The 16785-nt window shown below is 41.5% G+C and overlaps 1 protein-coding gene across 4 annotated transcripts in view; it reads right to left on the bottom strand.

Moving 5' to 3' along the window:
- Positions 1 to 16785, bottom strand: part of NRG1 (neuregulin 1) — a 984863-nt gene that overhangs the window by 117785 nt on the left and 850293 nt on the right. For all 4 annotated transcript variants that reach the window (XM_075352470.1, XM_075352472.1, XM_075352475.1 and 1 more), the window contains exon 2: positions 353 to 539. In XM_075352470.1, coding sequence (XP_075208585.1) covers positions 353 to 539 — 187 coding nt within the window. The remainder of the gene's footprint in view (positions 1 to 352; positions 540 to 16785) is intronic.

Raw genomic sequence — 16785 nt, 5'->3', positions numbered from 1 at the left:
ACCCAAATACAGCCCACTTTTGAAGTTCAGATGGGATAGATTCCAAATAAACCTTGTAAATCCTTTGGGTCTTGCCTGATCCACTTAGAAATTGGGCAGTCTGATCCTGCACACAATACTGTCTTACAGCAATTTCAAGGGTTTAACAATATCTTAGCTTTTATAAAATAACATTGGACGCTTATTAAAATATTGCTAAAGAATATGATTTTACCCTACTTAGATTACTTCCCACCTAGATTATCCATAACACTTTATTATCACTTTTTTCTATGCCAGCACTGGGCAGAAATTAACATTCCCAATGAGCTCCACTTAATTAAAAAAAAAAAGGAGTAAAACAGAAACATACTTTTTCTTCCGAATCCTGATGTTGGCCGGTTTGGTGTCTGCTTTATTTTTCCCGCCGATTTCTTTATCTTCTTTGAACCACTTAAACTTCAGACTGGGCTGTTCTGTTACGACTTCGCACTTAAGTGTCAACTTTTGACCCTCTTCTACCGTTTTACTTTCTATGTCCTTTAGTTTTGGTGGAGAAGCTGTAAAACAAAATTTAAAAACTTAATAAATAAAAAATTAATAAATATCCTGGACATTGATGAGTTAAAAATGAATAAAACTATGAAACCAAAGCATAAATTAGAGCATGGAGCTACTTTTGAGTAAGACGTACAGTGTAATCACTCACTAGATGCGGCTATGGCCAATACTACCACTAGTGGTCACTCACGATGGGGATTTTACAAACATTGGATGAATAGAAATTGATCCATTGCTTGATTATGCATAAGGCCCAGATTCTCTGACCTTACCGCGCTCTGCTCTAAGACAATAAAACCTAATGTCACATTCCTGGATAAAAGCTTCTCATCCTGAGATTTAAGCAATATAACACTGCAGCTTTAGATGTAGAGATTAAAAGAAAATCAATTTGCTATGAAAAGCACTTGCTTGATTTAGACTGATCCTACATTCGCCTTAATTCTTCACTTCAGAACTCAACATAAAGTCACATTCAAGTGAAAAAGTCAATCTGTTATAACAGCAATAATCTTCTAAGAAGAACAGGACCTTGTGTTTTCACATTGTAAGGCTTGTAATGTGACTGGCCCACTGGAGAGCAGGTGAATTCCCCGGTGGGCCTCTACGCAGCAGTAAACGACTTACTATGTAGAAACAAAAACAGCATCTCAGCATTCATTCAACCCAGTTTATTAATATAAAGACACATAGGTACATTTGTGAAAGAGGATAATGTAATATTTGTATGTAGCTGATGAACAGTGAGCCCCCAGAGTCAATGTCACTGGTAGGCCCCTGCTGCCCCAGTCTGACACTGGATCCATACCGTATATGTCGTGGGCGGGGGAAGGACGCCGCTGCGCTACGCTCGCTAACGCTCGGGTCCGGCGCTGCTGCGGCTGGCTGCTCGGTGGCTCAAGCGGTGGTCCAGATCCGGGGACTCATGCGGCGCTCCTCGCCCGTGAGTGAAAGGGGTGGTTGGTTTGGGGAATTTAGTCCGTGACGCCACCCACGGGTTGTGGTGAGGTTGGGCACCACCGCTGCTGGTGACAGGGATCCCGGGAGTCATGGTAGGGAGCAGCTGGGATGTTGTTTTTCCCCTCCGTGGGTAGGGGTTGGTGGTCCCGGGGCCTGGTGAGGTGACGGGGAGGCAGGGTTGGCAAGGTGCAGGGTCGCCTGGACTGCGCAGCGCGGTGCCGGATGGCACGGTTGTACTCACTCAGCAAGAAAGGTACAAAGTCCTCGGTAAACCGAACGGCTGGATGGACAGGTCCCGCAGCCGGCTGCTGTGGCTTCTCCCGGACGGTTGGTGGTGGCTGCCTTTCCCTGCACCCTTGTGTATGTTCGGTCCCGATGGATTCCCACCGGTAACCCGCTCCCCAGCGTGTATATGTGCCGGAGGAGCCCTTTTGCCCACAGGCTCTGGCCCTTGGAACTATAGCTGTGGCGGTAGCTGTATTTCCTTCTACTGGTCGGACGGTTGCCTTCAATCGGGTCTTGGCCGTTAGGAAAGCCCTGGGATTCCGTTCACTGATGGATTTGACCTCTAATGGCAACTCCAAGCCTGGTCGGGGTCCGTAGGCCCTGCCTGTGTGTGCTGCCTTCATTTCGCTCCCCGGTTCGGTATCGGCAGGCCACCGCCCGTCCCCGGTCCTACGGTTCCGCGTTGATTCGCCTCTCCTGCAGACGGCCACCACCGTCTGCCAACCTTGCTCTTAGTGCCCGGGCCACACACCCGGACACAGTCAGTTTGCTCCTCTACTTCCACTTCACTCCTCTCACTTCTCTAACTCAACTCTACACTCTGACTCATTTTCCCGCCTCCAGGACTGTGAACTCCTCAGTGGGTGGGGCCAACCGCCTGGCTCCACCCCACCTGGTGTGGACATCAGCCCCTGGAGGGAGGCAACAAGGATTTTGTGTCTGGCTGATGCGCCTATCTCGGGGTGGGGGTCGTGTGTTATAGTACCTGTGACGACCTGGCTAGTCCAGGGCGCCACATATACTCTATTATCATCCAGATATCTTCCTATACATCTACATTCTATTAAGCTGAAATATTTTATTCTTTCTTTTTTGTTTTATTAGCCGTTAGGGAAAGTGGGGAAAAACAAAGAACAACCGCAGCTTGCTGTGATCTGCTGCTGACCCTCATTTCAGAGACAGACAGGAGATAAAAATGACTTTGCCAGTGGTAATAAACCTTACTAATTCAAACTGATTCACATTCTTGTAAGGAAGTGCTGTCTCAGGGGAAAAGAGTGTTTAATACAGCCAATGTTCTTCTTACAGCATGCTGTATGTACAGTTACTCCAAGATATACTACAAGATATAGTAAAAAGCTATATGCATTTGTCTTCCTATGTGATATGTGATACTAGACAGACTGATAGATAAATAGATAGATAATGTGATAGAGAGATAGATAGATACATAGATAGATAGATAGATAGATAGAGGGATAGATAGATAGAAAGATAGATAATATGAATGAGATAGATAGATAGATAGATAGATAATAGATAGATAGAGGGATAGATAGATAGAGGGATAGATAGACAATAGATAGATAGATAGATAATATGATAGAGAGACAGATACATAGATAGATAGATAGGTACGGTAGATAGAGAGAGATAGTTAATAGATGGATAGATAGATAGATAGATAGATAGATAGATAGATAGATAGATAGGTACGGTAGATAGAGAGAGATAGTTAATAGATGGATAGATAGATAGATAGATAGATAGAGATAGATAGACAGACAGACATACAGATAGATAGATACGGTAGATAGAGAGAGATGGGTAATAGATGGATAGATAGATATAATAGATAGATATGTGATTGATAGATAGATACATAGCTAGATAGATAGATAGAGGGATAGATAGATAGATAGATAGATATAATAGATAGATATGTGATTGATAGATAGATAGATACATAGCTAAATAGATAGATACGGTAGATAGATAGATAGATACGGTAGATAGATAGAAAGAGAGAGCGAGAGAATAAATGGATAAATAGATGATAGATAAAAGATAGCTAGATAGATAATAGATAGATAATATATAGATAGATAGATAGATATGAGATAGGTAGACAGACAGATAGATAGATAGATAGATAAATAGATAGTTACAAAGTTTTGTTAGACATTTTTAAAGTAAATCTTAGTTCTTTACAGATTTGAGAGCCAGAAGTATTAGGTGGGGTATCTGTATATACCTCGAGGAACTATTGCTACATTCTGTCATGCCGTCAATGAGATTATTATTGACATTTTTTTTTTCGTTTTTAGAGACGCCCTAAAAACAGAAAGTGGTTATTGATGTTATTAGTTCTGTCAAGAAAAGCACAAGAATGATTTATAATTTTCAAGCACTAAAATCATGTAGTGACAAGTGTTTTGCCTGTGGAATAATGACTACAGTATACAGACACACCTCTAAGTCACTGAACTCATGTTCTTCATTCAGTCTCATTGCCACCAGTGTATGAAGTCAAGCTCCTCACCATGAAGTCTGCCTTTACTAACATTTGTGAAAGAATGGGTCAATTTAATGATATGAGTGAATTCATGTCTGGTCCTGTAATAGTATCCCAGATTTACAACAAGCCAGTTCATGAAATTTCTTCCCTCCTAAATATTCCACGATCAACTGTTATTATTGAAAAGTAGAAGCATTTAGGAACCACAGCAACTTGGCCAAACAGTGGAGGCTACAGTACCCAAATACAGTGTCTACTCAGGTTCATAGTTCAAACCTCCTCTTCCATTAATATCAGCCCCAAATCTATACCAAAAGCTTCATTCCATTGGATTCCATGGCCGACTATTGACATGCCTTACATCACCAAGCACAATGCCAAATATCGGAGGAACCGTGTAAGACATACAGCCACCAGGCTCTGGAGAAGTAGAATTGTGTTCTGTGGAGTGACAAATCATAGATCTCTAAACATAGAAAGTTCTGGCTCACCAGAATTTTTCAGTCTAAAGCCCGCTTTACACGCTGCAATATATCTTACAATGTGTCGGCGGGGTCACGTCGTAAGTAACTCACATCCGGCATTGTAAGTTACATTATAGTGTGTGACAGGTACGTGCGATTGCGATTGAATGGTAAAATGTTCATCGCACGCACGTCGTTCATTCCTCATGGATTGAACGTCAGATTGTTCATCGTACCCGGGGTAGCACACATCGCAGTGTGTGACACCCCGGGAACGATGAACAGATCTTACCAGCGTCCTGCGGCTCCCGGCCCACAATGCGGAAGGAAGGAGGTGGGCGGGATGTTTACATCCTGCTCAGCTCCGCCCCTCCGCTTCTATTGGCCGGCTGCCGCGTGACATCGATGTGACGCCGAACGTCCCTTCCACTCCAGGAAGTGGATGTTCGCCGCCCACATCGAGGTCGTATGGACGGGTAAGTACGTGTGACGGGGGTTAATCGTATGTGCGGCACGTTCAACAAATTGAACGTGCCGCACATACGATGGGGGCGTTGCAAATCGCATACAATATCGTACGCGAAATTGCAACGTGTAAAGCAGGCTTAATAGATGAGTCTTGGTTTGGTAAATGCCAGAACATTTTCTACCTCACTGCATTGTGCTCATGGTGAACTTTGGTGGAATAGTGATAATGACACACAGTTGTTTTTTAGGAATTTTTGCAGGCTCCTTAGTACCAGTAACGAAATTCTAAGGGGCCCTTTGCACACTACGACATCGCAGGTGCAATGTCGGTGGGGCCAAATCGAAAGTGCTGCACTTCCGGCGTCGCTCTCGACATCGTAGTGTGTAAAGCATTTTTGATACGATTACCGAGCACAAAAGCGTCGTAATCGTATCATCGGTGTAGCGTCGGTCATTTCCATGAATTGGGCAAGACCGATGTTACGATGTTGTTCCTCGTTCCTGCGGCAGCACACATCGCTGTGTGTGAAGCCGCAAGAGCGAGGAACATTTCCAACCTGCGTCCCGGCCGGCTATGCGGAAGGAAGGAGGTGGGCAGGATGTTTACGTCCTGCTCATCTCCGCCCCTCCGCTTCTAATGGCCGCCTGCCGTGTGACGTCGCTATGATGCCGCACGACCTGCCCCCTTAGGGAGGAGGTGGTTCGCTGGCCAGAGCGACGTCGCAGGACAGGTGAGTGCATGTGAAGCTGCTGTAGCGATAATGTTCGCTACGGCAGCTATCACCATGATATCGCAGCTGCGATGGGGGCGGGGACTATCGCGCTCGGCATCGCAGCATCGGCTTGCGATGTCGTAGTGTGCAATGGGCCCCTTAATGTTTCTGTTTCTCAAGAAATTTTGTACAATTATGGGGAGAGTTTGGGGAAAGCCCCACAGCATGACTATACCTGGGTGCACAAAAAAGCTCCATAAAGGCATAGTTGGATCAGTTTTGCATGGAAGAACTTGACTAGCTGAATAGAGCCCTGACCTTAAACTCAAGCCTAGAGGCATTAGATCAACCTATGATTTTTAGATGTGCGGTCAATGTCTTTCTCTACAGCTCTCTGTCATAACCCCACGCTACGCCTTTGGGATGAACTAGAATAGAGATTGGGAGCCAAGTCTTCTAGCCCATCATCAGTGTCTGGCTTCACAAATGCTCTTCTGGATGAGTGGGCAACAGTTCCCACAGATGCTGTCTAAAATCTTGTCGAAAGGCTTGAGAGCAGAAGACTGGAAGATGTTTAGTGGGGTGAACTCCATATTAATGCCTACGGATTTAGAATGGGATTTCAGAAAAGGTCCTGTAGGTATAATGTGCAAAAGTTCTAATACTTTTACTAATACCGTTCATGTAGTATATAGTCCATACACTGTATACAGTATGTATAAGGTATTAAAGCAGAATTTATTAGAAAACTATAAATATGAAGAGACTTGTCAATCACGGTGAGAAGGACGAAGAAAGCCCGTAGGAGGACTCTTCCCCCAGAACCCAAGTCATAATGGTTATTTCTAAAAACACTATGTTGTTCACTGTTATTTCTTCTAGAAAGTTCTGAATAAATTGACAACTCGGAATTACAATTGTATTTTTTTTAAAGCGATGTGTGAGTGTTAGCACTATTTTGAGAGTGTCAACCTGCTTAGGGACACCCCCTTACTGGTAAACCAAATTCTCAATATATTTATTCATTTCTAGGAGGAATAATAGAGTAATGGCACATTGCACCCTTTATTGTAAGACAAATATAAATACGGTAAGTAGACATTCTGAAATATCTGAAATATTCAAGTTGCTATTGGTGTAAAGTATCCATTTCTAAAAGACACACAATACATTGTAACCTTTAAAGGTGCTGACAAAACTGCAACAGAATATGTTACTACAATATTTTAATATCAGGTACAGCCTAGTCTAATTTGGCTAGTATTACATGAGGGCATTTGGAGTTCACAAAATGAAACCAACAAGTCTGAGATCTCATATGGTGCTTCCATCTTGATTTGAAAGATACAAATTGTTAAAGGGGTTATTTGGGATTATGCTTATTTTTTTGTATGGGGCGAAGAACTTACCAACAGATAGTTGATAACTACCTGCTTGTTCTGCTGGGCGACAATCTTTGCCAACTCAGAGCAGTCACAGACCTCTCCAGCTGGCGATTCTGCGGTTTCTGGTAATGTCACGTTGACAGAGCAGCTCCTTCTCTTCCGCTCTGCTCTCTCGATAGGGCATTGGTGTCGAACTCATGCTGATTAACAGCCTCCTCACTGTTACGTAACTGAGGGAGTTTTGTTTGCAATCAGCATGACATTTGCAGTGACACTCCATCGACAGAGCAGAGTGGAAGAGAAGGAGCTGCATTGTTAACATGAGGTCACAGAAAACAGGAGAGTCACCACTTGAGCCAGAGAGTCACCTCCCTGGGCAAAACAGGAAGGTAATTACCATCTACTTGCTGGTAAGTTCTTAGCCCAATATGAAAAGTAGCCAGAGTCCTGGATACCCCCTTTAACAACATGGGTTATTTCTAAATATTTCCATAATACTCGCAATATGGGAGTCTTCCTAGACCATGGAGCATTAATTCATATATAAAATTTGCACAGCTTAGCAGCACACCTTGTGGTGAGACATGGTATTGCATATAAAGATGTGAAAGACGGCCATTACTGGACTTGGCCATGATGATGAAGGATGTCTAGTGATTAATGACAAATTTAAGCATGCTTGAAAATCGATTTAAAATGTTCTATGGCATGAGAAATACTAGAATAAAAAGGCAACATCTCGATTTTTACAGAACATAAAGATTAAAGGTATTTCCATACATAATGGCAGTACTGTATATTCAATGCTGAGTGCTTAGCTGCAAATACAGCCATCATCCATTGTAAGAGATTTCCAGGCACCGAGCACATAATATTAAAAGGCATATTCTATCAGACAAATGCATAAGATTTGACAGTCGCAAGGGTAACATTAAGTATGTTGAGTTTTTCATCTAATGTTCTCTTGCAAGAAACCCCCTTAGCAGCTGTCTTTTTCTTTTGATTACGCCTGTGCTTTTTTTTTTACTGTGCAACAGTTGAAAGCAAAGCAGGACTTGTTTCCATGCGATGCTGCAGGCAGTGAAAAGTCATCCTCAGTCCTCCTAGTTTGCGTGACATAATTGAAAAAGAGAGCGATGATATCAACCTACTTTTACAATGCCAATTACATTAGTTATGTGGAGGTGTAACAAAAATCTCCCATGCTTAAAGGGACCCTAACAGGTCCCCCATGCCCTCCCACCCATCAGCATTTATATATAGATATATATTGCCTGACACATAACCATATAATGCAAAAAGGTCTTTATAAAGTCCTTGTTCTTGTGCTAATTAGGGCCTTAGCTAGTTGATGGGACGTTAGTTCCTCAGGCTAGTCGGTCTTCTTTGCTCTCTGCAAATCCTGCACACGCGCGCAGCTTTCTTCACTAACATCTTCGTGTCTCTCAAGCCAGGTATATGCTTCCTGGCTTCAGAGAAGCACTGCGCATGTCCGGAAGTGGAGAAGACGGCGGTTTCACTTCCAGACATGTGCAATGCGTCTCTCTGAATCCTTGATACGTATACCTGGCTTGCAAGGCGCAATGATGTTAGTAATGGAAGCCGCGGATTTGAAGAGAGCTGGCGTCATCCAGTGATCAGCTGATGTTTAGCTGCTCAATATCATGACTCATTGGTGACTCTTTTTCTTTTTGTTTCATGTGGTTATATGTATACTGGGAGATCCCAATGGGTGGTGCCCTTCGTCTAACTTAATTCAATATCGTCAGGGCAGACGTCCGCTCTGTTGAAAAATTGAAGACTGCAGCTAATCAGTATCTTTTCATTGGCTGTAGCCTGTATATGACACAAGTCATGTCATTTTCGGGGAACAGCGCTGCCATTACTGGAACAGAGTCGTTGTAAGAGGAGAGTATTGTCTGCTCTCATTTTAATTGGGGTCCTGAGTTGGCTACTATTATATGCTGTAGTTGACAACCCCTTTAATAGTAACTATTTTGGGTGACTTCATAGTAATTCTTCAAGCTTAGGATCAAAAGAGTAGTTTAGGAAGGAACTAGATAGAGATGAACATTTTTTCTTATGCCCTCCACCGATATTCCATATACCCCCTAAGGCCTACATTAATCTTAGATTATCACCTGCTGTGGTCTCCAATTCTACTCTCGCTTCACATTATGCTAGGCTGTCTTCACATGTACCAAATAAATGTATAGAAGTAGATGTTATGATGGATCTCTAGTGATTAAAATGAGATATCAGACTATTTCCAATTTTTTTCAGCTTACTAGTAACAATACACTACACTAAATAGCTGCATGCACCTACAACACATAGTGATCAATTACAAACAAGTCTATGTAAGGAATTTAGCCCTAAAATGTGGATTTTTAAGCAGAATGGTTCAATGTTCATGTGATGGAAACTTGGAAATTGCCTCTTTCCCAAGTTAAAATATTGTCCATCTTCGAGTCTAGTTCCGTAAACTGATTATTCACATTAGATGTTTGTTGGCCATACCCAAACCCACCCCATTTTTGTGCATGTCTGACAAAGGATGGAGGCCAGACAGTGTCCACAGTGGCTCCATTAGCTTTATTGAAGTGAATTGCTTTGTCTGGGCTCAGAATCCTTTTTTTAGGGATTCCAACAGAAACCCTGACGTAGTGCTCGATAAACAGCACTGTATTAATAGAAAGCTACTTTTTGTAGTATTTTGTAGTCTTCATCTTCCACATTCCTTTTCACTTTTCCTGAGAAATCCCCCATGTTATCTCAGACACAACATGTACTAAAATGTCTTGTTTATTAATCATTAGCTAGAAAATGATTTAAAATGTATTGTATGTACTATTACCAGCTCGGATGGTAAATAAGAAAGTAATGGGTTATTGGCTTCTTGCGTGTTTTCTTTATTAAGATCAGTGTACTAAATCAATTAAAATGATCTTCCTGGATGCTTGCCCTAGATAAAAGGGTAAGCATTTAGAGGTATTGATTCTTTGCTTGTATTAAATGGAGCCGTAGATGATATATTACAAAAGCTCAGCTACTTTTCTTTTGATGTCCTCCTTTTACAATGACTATGTAAGCTAAGAGGACAAATGTAAAATACTCCTTTATATCCTAAAATCTGTAAGCCACATGAGGCCTTGAAACATTTTCTTAGACTTTCCAGGTCAGGGCAACTCTGAAGTTCTCCTATACTAGCCATACATCTCTCGTGGAAGACAAATGTGTAGAGACTTGATGAAGTTGTCTTATATATCACATGACATTGTTTTATAAAATATTACATTTACAGCTGATATTTCCTTTCAATATCTTTTAGTTCTGCCCACATTTAACCTTAGATAGTGTAGACACAAGTTAAACCTATCAATTGTTTCTTTTTATTCTTACAAAATTCCTTTTATTGAAGGGGATATGTATCAAGTCTAGTCTAATCTGCAGTAGGGTGTGAGGACAGTGACTATAGGGACTGCAGAGGTAGGACCTGGAATCTGGTGTCTGAGTGGGCCCAAAGTCTTCTACCACAGGAGTAGAGACCAGAATAATAGATAACCCATGGTATATTAGAGCTCCTACTACAGTTTCTGCGTTCGAATACAGGTTTCTGTCAGTGCAATCTACTGCACATGCTCAAAGGCACCTAGTGTGTATTAACATTCAAATGCAGGCTTCTGTCAATGTAACCTACTGTACATGCTCACAGGCACCTAACCTGTATGAATATTCTAATACAGGTTTCTGCCAATGCAACCTACTGCACATGCTCATGGGCACCTAATCTGTACTAGCATTCTAATACAGGTTTCTGCCAATGTAACCTATTGCACATGCTCACAAGAACCTAACATGTACTTACATTCTAATACAGGTTTCTGCCAATGTAACCTACTGCACATGCTCACAGGCACCTAATCTGTACTAACATTCTACTACAGGTTTCTGTCAATGCAACCTACTGCACTTGCTCATGGGCACCTAATCTGTACTAACATTCTAATAGAGGTTCCTGTCCATGTAACCTACTGCACATGCTCACATGCACCTAACCTGTATTAATATTCTACTACAGATTTCTGTCCATGTAACCTATTGTGCATGCTCACAGGTTCATAACCTGTACTTACATTCTAATACAGGTTTCTGTTAATCTAACCTACTGCACATGATCAGAAGCACCTAACATGTACTCATGTTCTAATACAGTTGTCTGACAATGTAACTTACTGCAAATTCTCACAGGCATCTAACCTGTACTTACATTCTAATACAGGTATCTGTCAATGCAACCTACTGCACATGCTCAGAGGCACCTAACATGTACTAATGTTCTAATACAGGTTTTTGCCAATGTAACCTACTGCACATGCTCAGAGGCACCTGACCTACTAATGATCTAATACAGGTTTCTGAAACTGTAACCTACTGCACATGCTCACAGGCACCTAACCTGTACTAAAATTTTAATACAGAGTCCTGTCTGTGTAACAAGGCAGCAGCCTTTCAACGTACTGTATTGAGTGCTTCCCTAGAATTCTTTCCATAGACAAATCAAAGGTATTTAGGAATATATGCGTAACGACATTTTCTTTCTTTTCTTGGTTACCATCTTAGATAACCCCTATAATTTATGCCTCTGCCAAACTGAACTTACAGGGCCTGATTCGTCAAAGTTTTCACATGTTCCAACGAAATGGGTGGGTCTTGGGTGGGACAGGTGTTTGGCGGTGTTCTGTACGCCAGAAATCGCACTCCACTATCTGATAGGAGTGAGATTTCTGAGCCGCACACCAGTTATCGGATGCTCCAGATCAATGATGAGGTGTGCACCTCTCACTCCAGCGCACCCGCTCACCCTCTCATCAAGACCGGTGTCAACAATGGTGGTCTTGATGACATCAAATAGTCATTCAAATGTCAAGAGGAGACATTGGGTATTATTTTTCAAAATTGTCCAATAGATAAACTGTCCTTACTGGCCAATCAGCGCTCAACTTTCATTTGTTTATCGTTTGAAATAATGACATTACCGTATATGTTTTTCCTAAATATGCCCATTAGAGTGTGTGCCCCCACTTGTTACAGCACACTTATAAAATAATGCAAATAATATGCAACAATCATAACAAACTACATAGCCTAAATCATTGAACAATGCTCAGATAAAGAGTACAGCAATAAAATGTAAATCATAGCAAAAAGCGATATTATAGAGAATAACTCGCAGCCTGTCTGACACAATTATACCAAAAGCAATGAAAAGCGTGTTTATCTACTGAAAGAAAGCATGAATGATTAATATTTGCCTTTGCAGTGATGCATAAGTATCACTATGTTCTCACATCATCACACTGCTTCATGTGGAGTTCTCATTTATCAGTAAATACTTTGTTGTCATCAGCTTATTTTCCATTTGTGAATTCTTTTCAGAATATTCATCAACATCAGCACGTTACACTTGAATCCTACCACCGCACTAATGAATTTCATGTTTTGTACTTATCCCACATTCACTTTATTGTGTCACATACATTGAATTCTAATTTGATACATTGCCAATGTGATACAGTCTATAGGAACAAACTGTGGTGATGAGGGACAGAGCTTTCATCCATAAAGTGGCAGTGTTGTTCTACGGTGCGCGTACTAGACAGACTAGAGAGTATAAGAAAAGAGCACTGAATCATTACACCCCAAATTTAAGGGGATGTATAGTACTATAAGTTAGGTTAGTGAACATTTGTCATTATTGACATTTGGTAGCCTGTTTCTCAATCAACTAGTCTTCAAAGTGTACTAATAATCCTTATTTAATGAATTACAGGCATCGAGAGGTCTTTTGTAGCATCCACTTTTCACCAGACTTTGGGTATAAATTTTTACAACTTATTTGCACAAAACTTGGTGGCTTTTGACATTTTTCTAACCCCTCCTGACCAGCTCCACCAACTTTTTGAATAGTGGTCGGAGTTTCAAAGGAATGAGTGAAGCCAAGTCCACGTGAAAAATTCATCAAGAATTACTCCACAAAAGTGTCATAAATTACGCCAGAAATTAACTTCAGTCCCTGCCAGATGTACATTTCTTTCAGCGGTGCACAACAGCTCAAACATGCCTCAAATGCATGAAAATCTACAGTACACTCAAGTTGGCACATCTTACTCCAATGAACACATCATCAAGTCTAGCATATGAAGTGGCAGCTTTGAAAACGAAAGCTCTTAGTATCTAAATGCGCTAAATAGAGTCACAAGGTTATTGACTTGTATAAGATCATTCCCACCTGAAAAATTCAAAGGGTCTTCAAAACATGAAGACAAATGAGACCTTTCAGTAACATTTTTGGTAGGAAACAAGCAGTAGTGCAGGATGGGACAGTGTGCATTAATACTTTTCTCCAATTATCCATCCTCCATCATATCTTCAGCATATCTTCTGAATGAAGAGAGTTAAGTAAGCCACTGCGGATCCTCAATCAAACATAGCTGATCCTCTTCCATCCCCCCAACATAATCTGTCAGCAGAGTCAGAAGGTCCCTATAATTATTAGTCGGCGGCTTTGAATGATTTTGTTTACTGGTATATTTGTAAGCCATAAGTAATAGTGATGAGCGAACATTACCACACTCAGGTGCTCGGTACTCAGTAAGAGCAACTGGATGCTCGGATGGGAGAGACCTGACTATAATGGAAACCAATGGGGGACTTGAGCATTTTCCAGAAGATTTCTTGGAAAAATGCTCGAGTTCCCCATTGACTTCCATTATACTCGGGTACTTGAGTAGCACCCATCTGAGCATCCAACTGCTATTACTGAGTACTGAGCATCTGAGCATGGTAGTGCTTACTCATCACTAATACAGTAACTACCACTGAGAGGTTAGTACTGTGTCTTGATTTTAGAATAGGGTTCTTTCTAAAAATATATAAATATTAAAGATGGGCGAGCACTAAAATGCTTGGGTACTCGGACCTCAAGTCGGGTAGGTCAGATGCTCTCAAAATACTCAACTTGAGTAACGAGTATAATGGAAGTCAATGATTGGGCAGTTTGTCACTTTGCGCACATATAGCCAGTGATAAAGAGAGCATTGTTGGCGGGAGCCAGGGTGGAGGTTTTTATTCTTGACACACTAAATCCAAAAAAAAATTTCATCCCCCGGGAAAGCCATTCAGACACTGCAAATGGCTCACACTAGGGTGTTGGTTCCCTCATTGAAGGGTTCATCTTTGTGTTCTTGTTTCACGGGCGACACATCTGAGCACGCATGATACTTGGCCAAGCACCGCGAGTACTCGACACACCCCAACGCTCAATCGAGTACGCCCACTCATCACTCATAAATATGCATTGGTTTCAGTAAAAAAATAATAAATTAAATAAAATACCAATGGATTATATAAGAATCCTCCCGTTTGTGCCTGGTAAACAGAAAACAACGTGAACTACATATGTGTTTTATTATTTTGTTTTATAGTTTTTTACTGTTCAAAGTGCATGCTTATTAGATTTGTGATGGTTGCTTTCCTCAATTATGTGAGCAAGGATGGTTGACCTTAGGGAGATCAACATCCACTTGTTGATCTCCCTAAGGTCAACCATCCTTGCTCACATAGTCTTTTACTAGGCAATGTCCCACTAGCCAGATTCCTACTCCACACTGATGAGGGGCAAATACCCCAAAACGGCTGTCTGTGGATGGATACCATGTTTGGCATAGGTGGTCTCCTTGATTGGAGACTGCCCTTCCCGTGGTTGTTCCTTCCCGGTGAAAGACCTGGCTAGTTTCCTGCCAGCGTTGAGAAACATGTGATGGTGTCTCCGCAGGCCTTCTTGCTTTGAATATTTCCCAGGCGGCATTGCTCTAGAATCACTGCGTTGAGAAACACGTGATGGTGTCTCCGCAGTGGTGGATGTTGATCTCCCTAAGGTCAACCATCCTTGCTCACATAGTCTTTTACTAGGCAATGTCCCACTAGCCAGATTCCTACTCCACACTGATGAGGGGCAAATACCCCGAAACGGCTGTCTGTGGATGGATACCATGTTTGGCATAGGTGGTCTCCTTGATTGGAGACTGCCCTTCCCGTGGTTGTTCCTTCCCGGTGAAAGACCTGGCTAGTTTCCTGCCAGCGTTGAGAAACATGTGATGGTGTCTCCGCAGGCCTTCTTGCTTTGGCTTTCCTCAATTATACTGAGCTTGATGTTTAAGAAATGCCTATTAAAACAAGGCTTTAATCAATGTTGGAAATCCTCCTGATATGAATAGCTTGAAAGAACATGAAAAAGCCTACCCCATGTATATAGGACACTAGTAGCCAATTATCTACTGGTTCCTTTCACTGACAGTCCAGAGGTAAAGAAATCAAATTACTCCCATATGGATTGAAACAGAGAAAACTGAAAAGCCCTGCAGTGAGACAAGCAAAATGTTGTGAAAGAGCATATGGGACCAATGATTGAGGAATACCCATAGATGTGGCATAACGAAACAAATTGTCTTATTCTGCCCAAAGTAATAGAATGTGATGCAACGAGTAATTACATACGATCTATTTCACTGCGCTGAGCGATTTAGGTTTATGGACTGATATAAACAGTTCCTGCATCAACAGCCTACATGTTTACTTCTTAAGACACAATATGATAAGGCAAAGTTCAGATTTCAGTTTCCCGAGGCAGCTTTTGTCCTGCAACTTATCTAAATAGAATGAAAATCTGATGACACAATTTCTATGACTTTTTCAACAGTTACAGTCAGACATGAAGGATGAATCTGGTTAAAATAATACAAAGTGAACTGACAGAAGTCCTCCTGAGGAATCAGACAAATAGGCTATCCTATGATCTGTTGTCCATGCGCAGAGTCCGGTATGGCAGCAACATACCTGTCTACAGACCCTGGACAAGAGCAAGTAGGAACCAGCCGCGTGGAGAATTACAATACTCACCTATATGCTGTAAAAAAAAATTCCGTATGAAAATTGTCCTGTGATTGTGAATATCAGATATGGACATTTGCAGCAGATTTCACCTTTTCAATCTGGTAGGGTGCGTAACATAGCGTAACATAAAAATATTACATGAAATTTCACCAGATTTTCAAGTGAAATCCACTGCCATATTTGCACTGAAATATGCATCTGCACTTACTCAAACACTTTCTGGAATAAAAAAGCACCACTTTTCTCATTCAGGCTATTATGACCATATTTATACTTTTGTACTTTATGACAGTCACATTTATGGAGATTTACAGTCATGGCTGAAAATGTGGGCACCCTTGAAATTGTTTCAGAAAAAAAGGCAAACTGAACAAAATTTCACACAAAACTTAAAAATTGTTCCGGACAAAATTGATGGTGCCCTCAACTTAATATTTGGTTCTCACCACTTTGAATAAATAACTGCAATCAATCGCTTCCTAACCATCAACAAACTTCTCACACCTCTCAACTGGAGTTTTGAACCACTCTTCTTTTGCAAACTGCTCCAGGTCTCTCATGTTTGAAGGGCACCTTCTCCCAACAACAATTTCAACATCTCTCCACAGGTGCAAAAGGCGATTTACATTGGACTCATTGTTTGTCACATCACAATTTTCCAGCACTTTGTTTCCATCCATTTGTGGGTGTGTGTGAAGTATGTTTAGGGTCATTGTCCAGCTGGAAGTAAACTGGTACGCAAACCTAACTTTCTGACACTGGGCACTACATTGAAA

Source organism: Anomaloglossus baeobatrachus, chromosome 1, assembly GCF_048569485.1.
Source record: "Anomaloglossus baeobatrachus isolate aAnoBae1 chromosome 1, aAnoBae1.hap1, whole genome shotgun sequence".
NCBI lineage: Eukaryota > Metazoa > Chordata > Amphibia > Anura > Aromobatidae > Anomaloglossus > Anomaloglossus baeobatrachus.
Note: the sequence above shows the minus strand (reverse complement) of the source record. Positions and strands in the feature narration are given on the sequence as shown.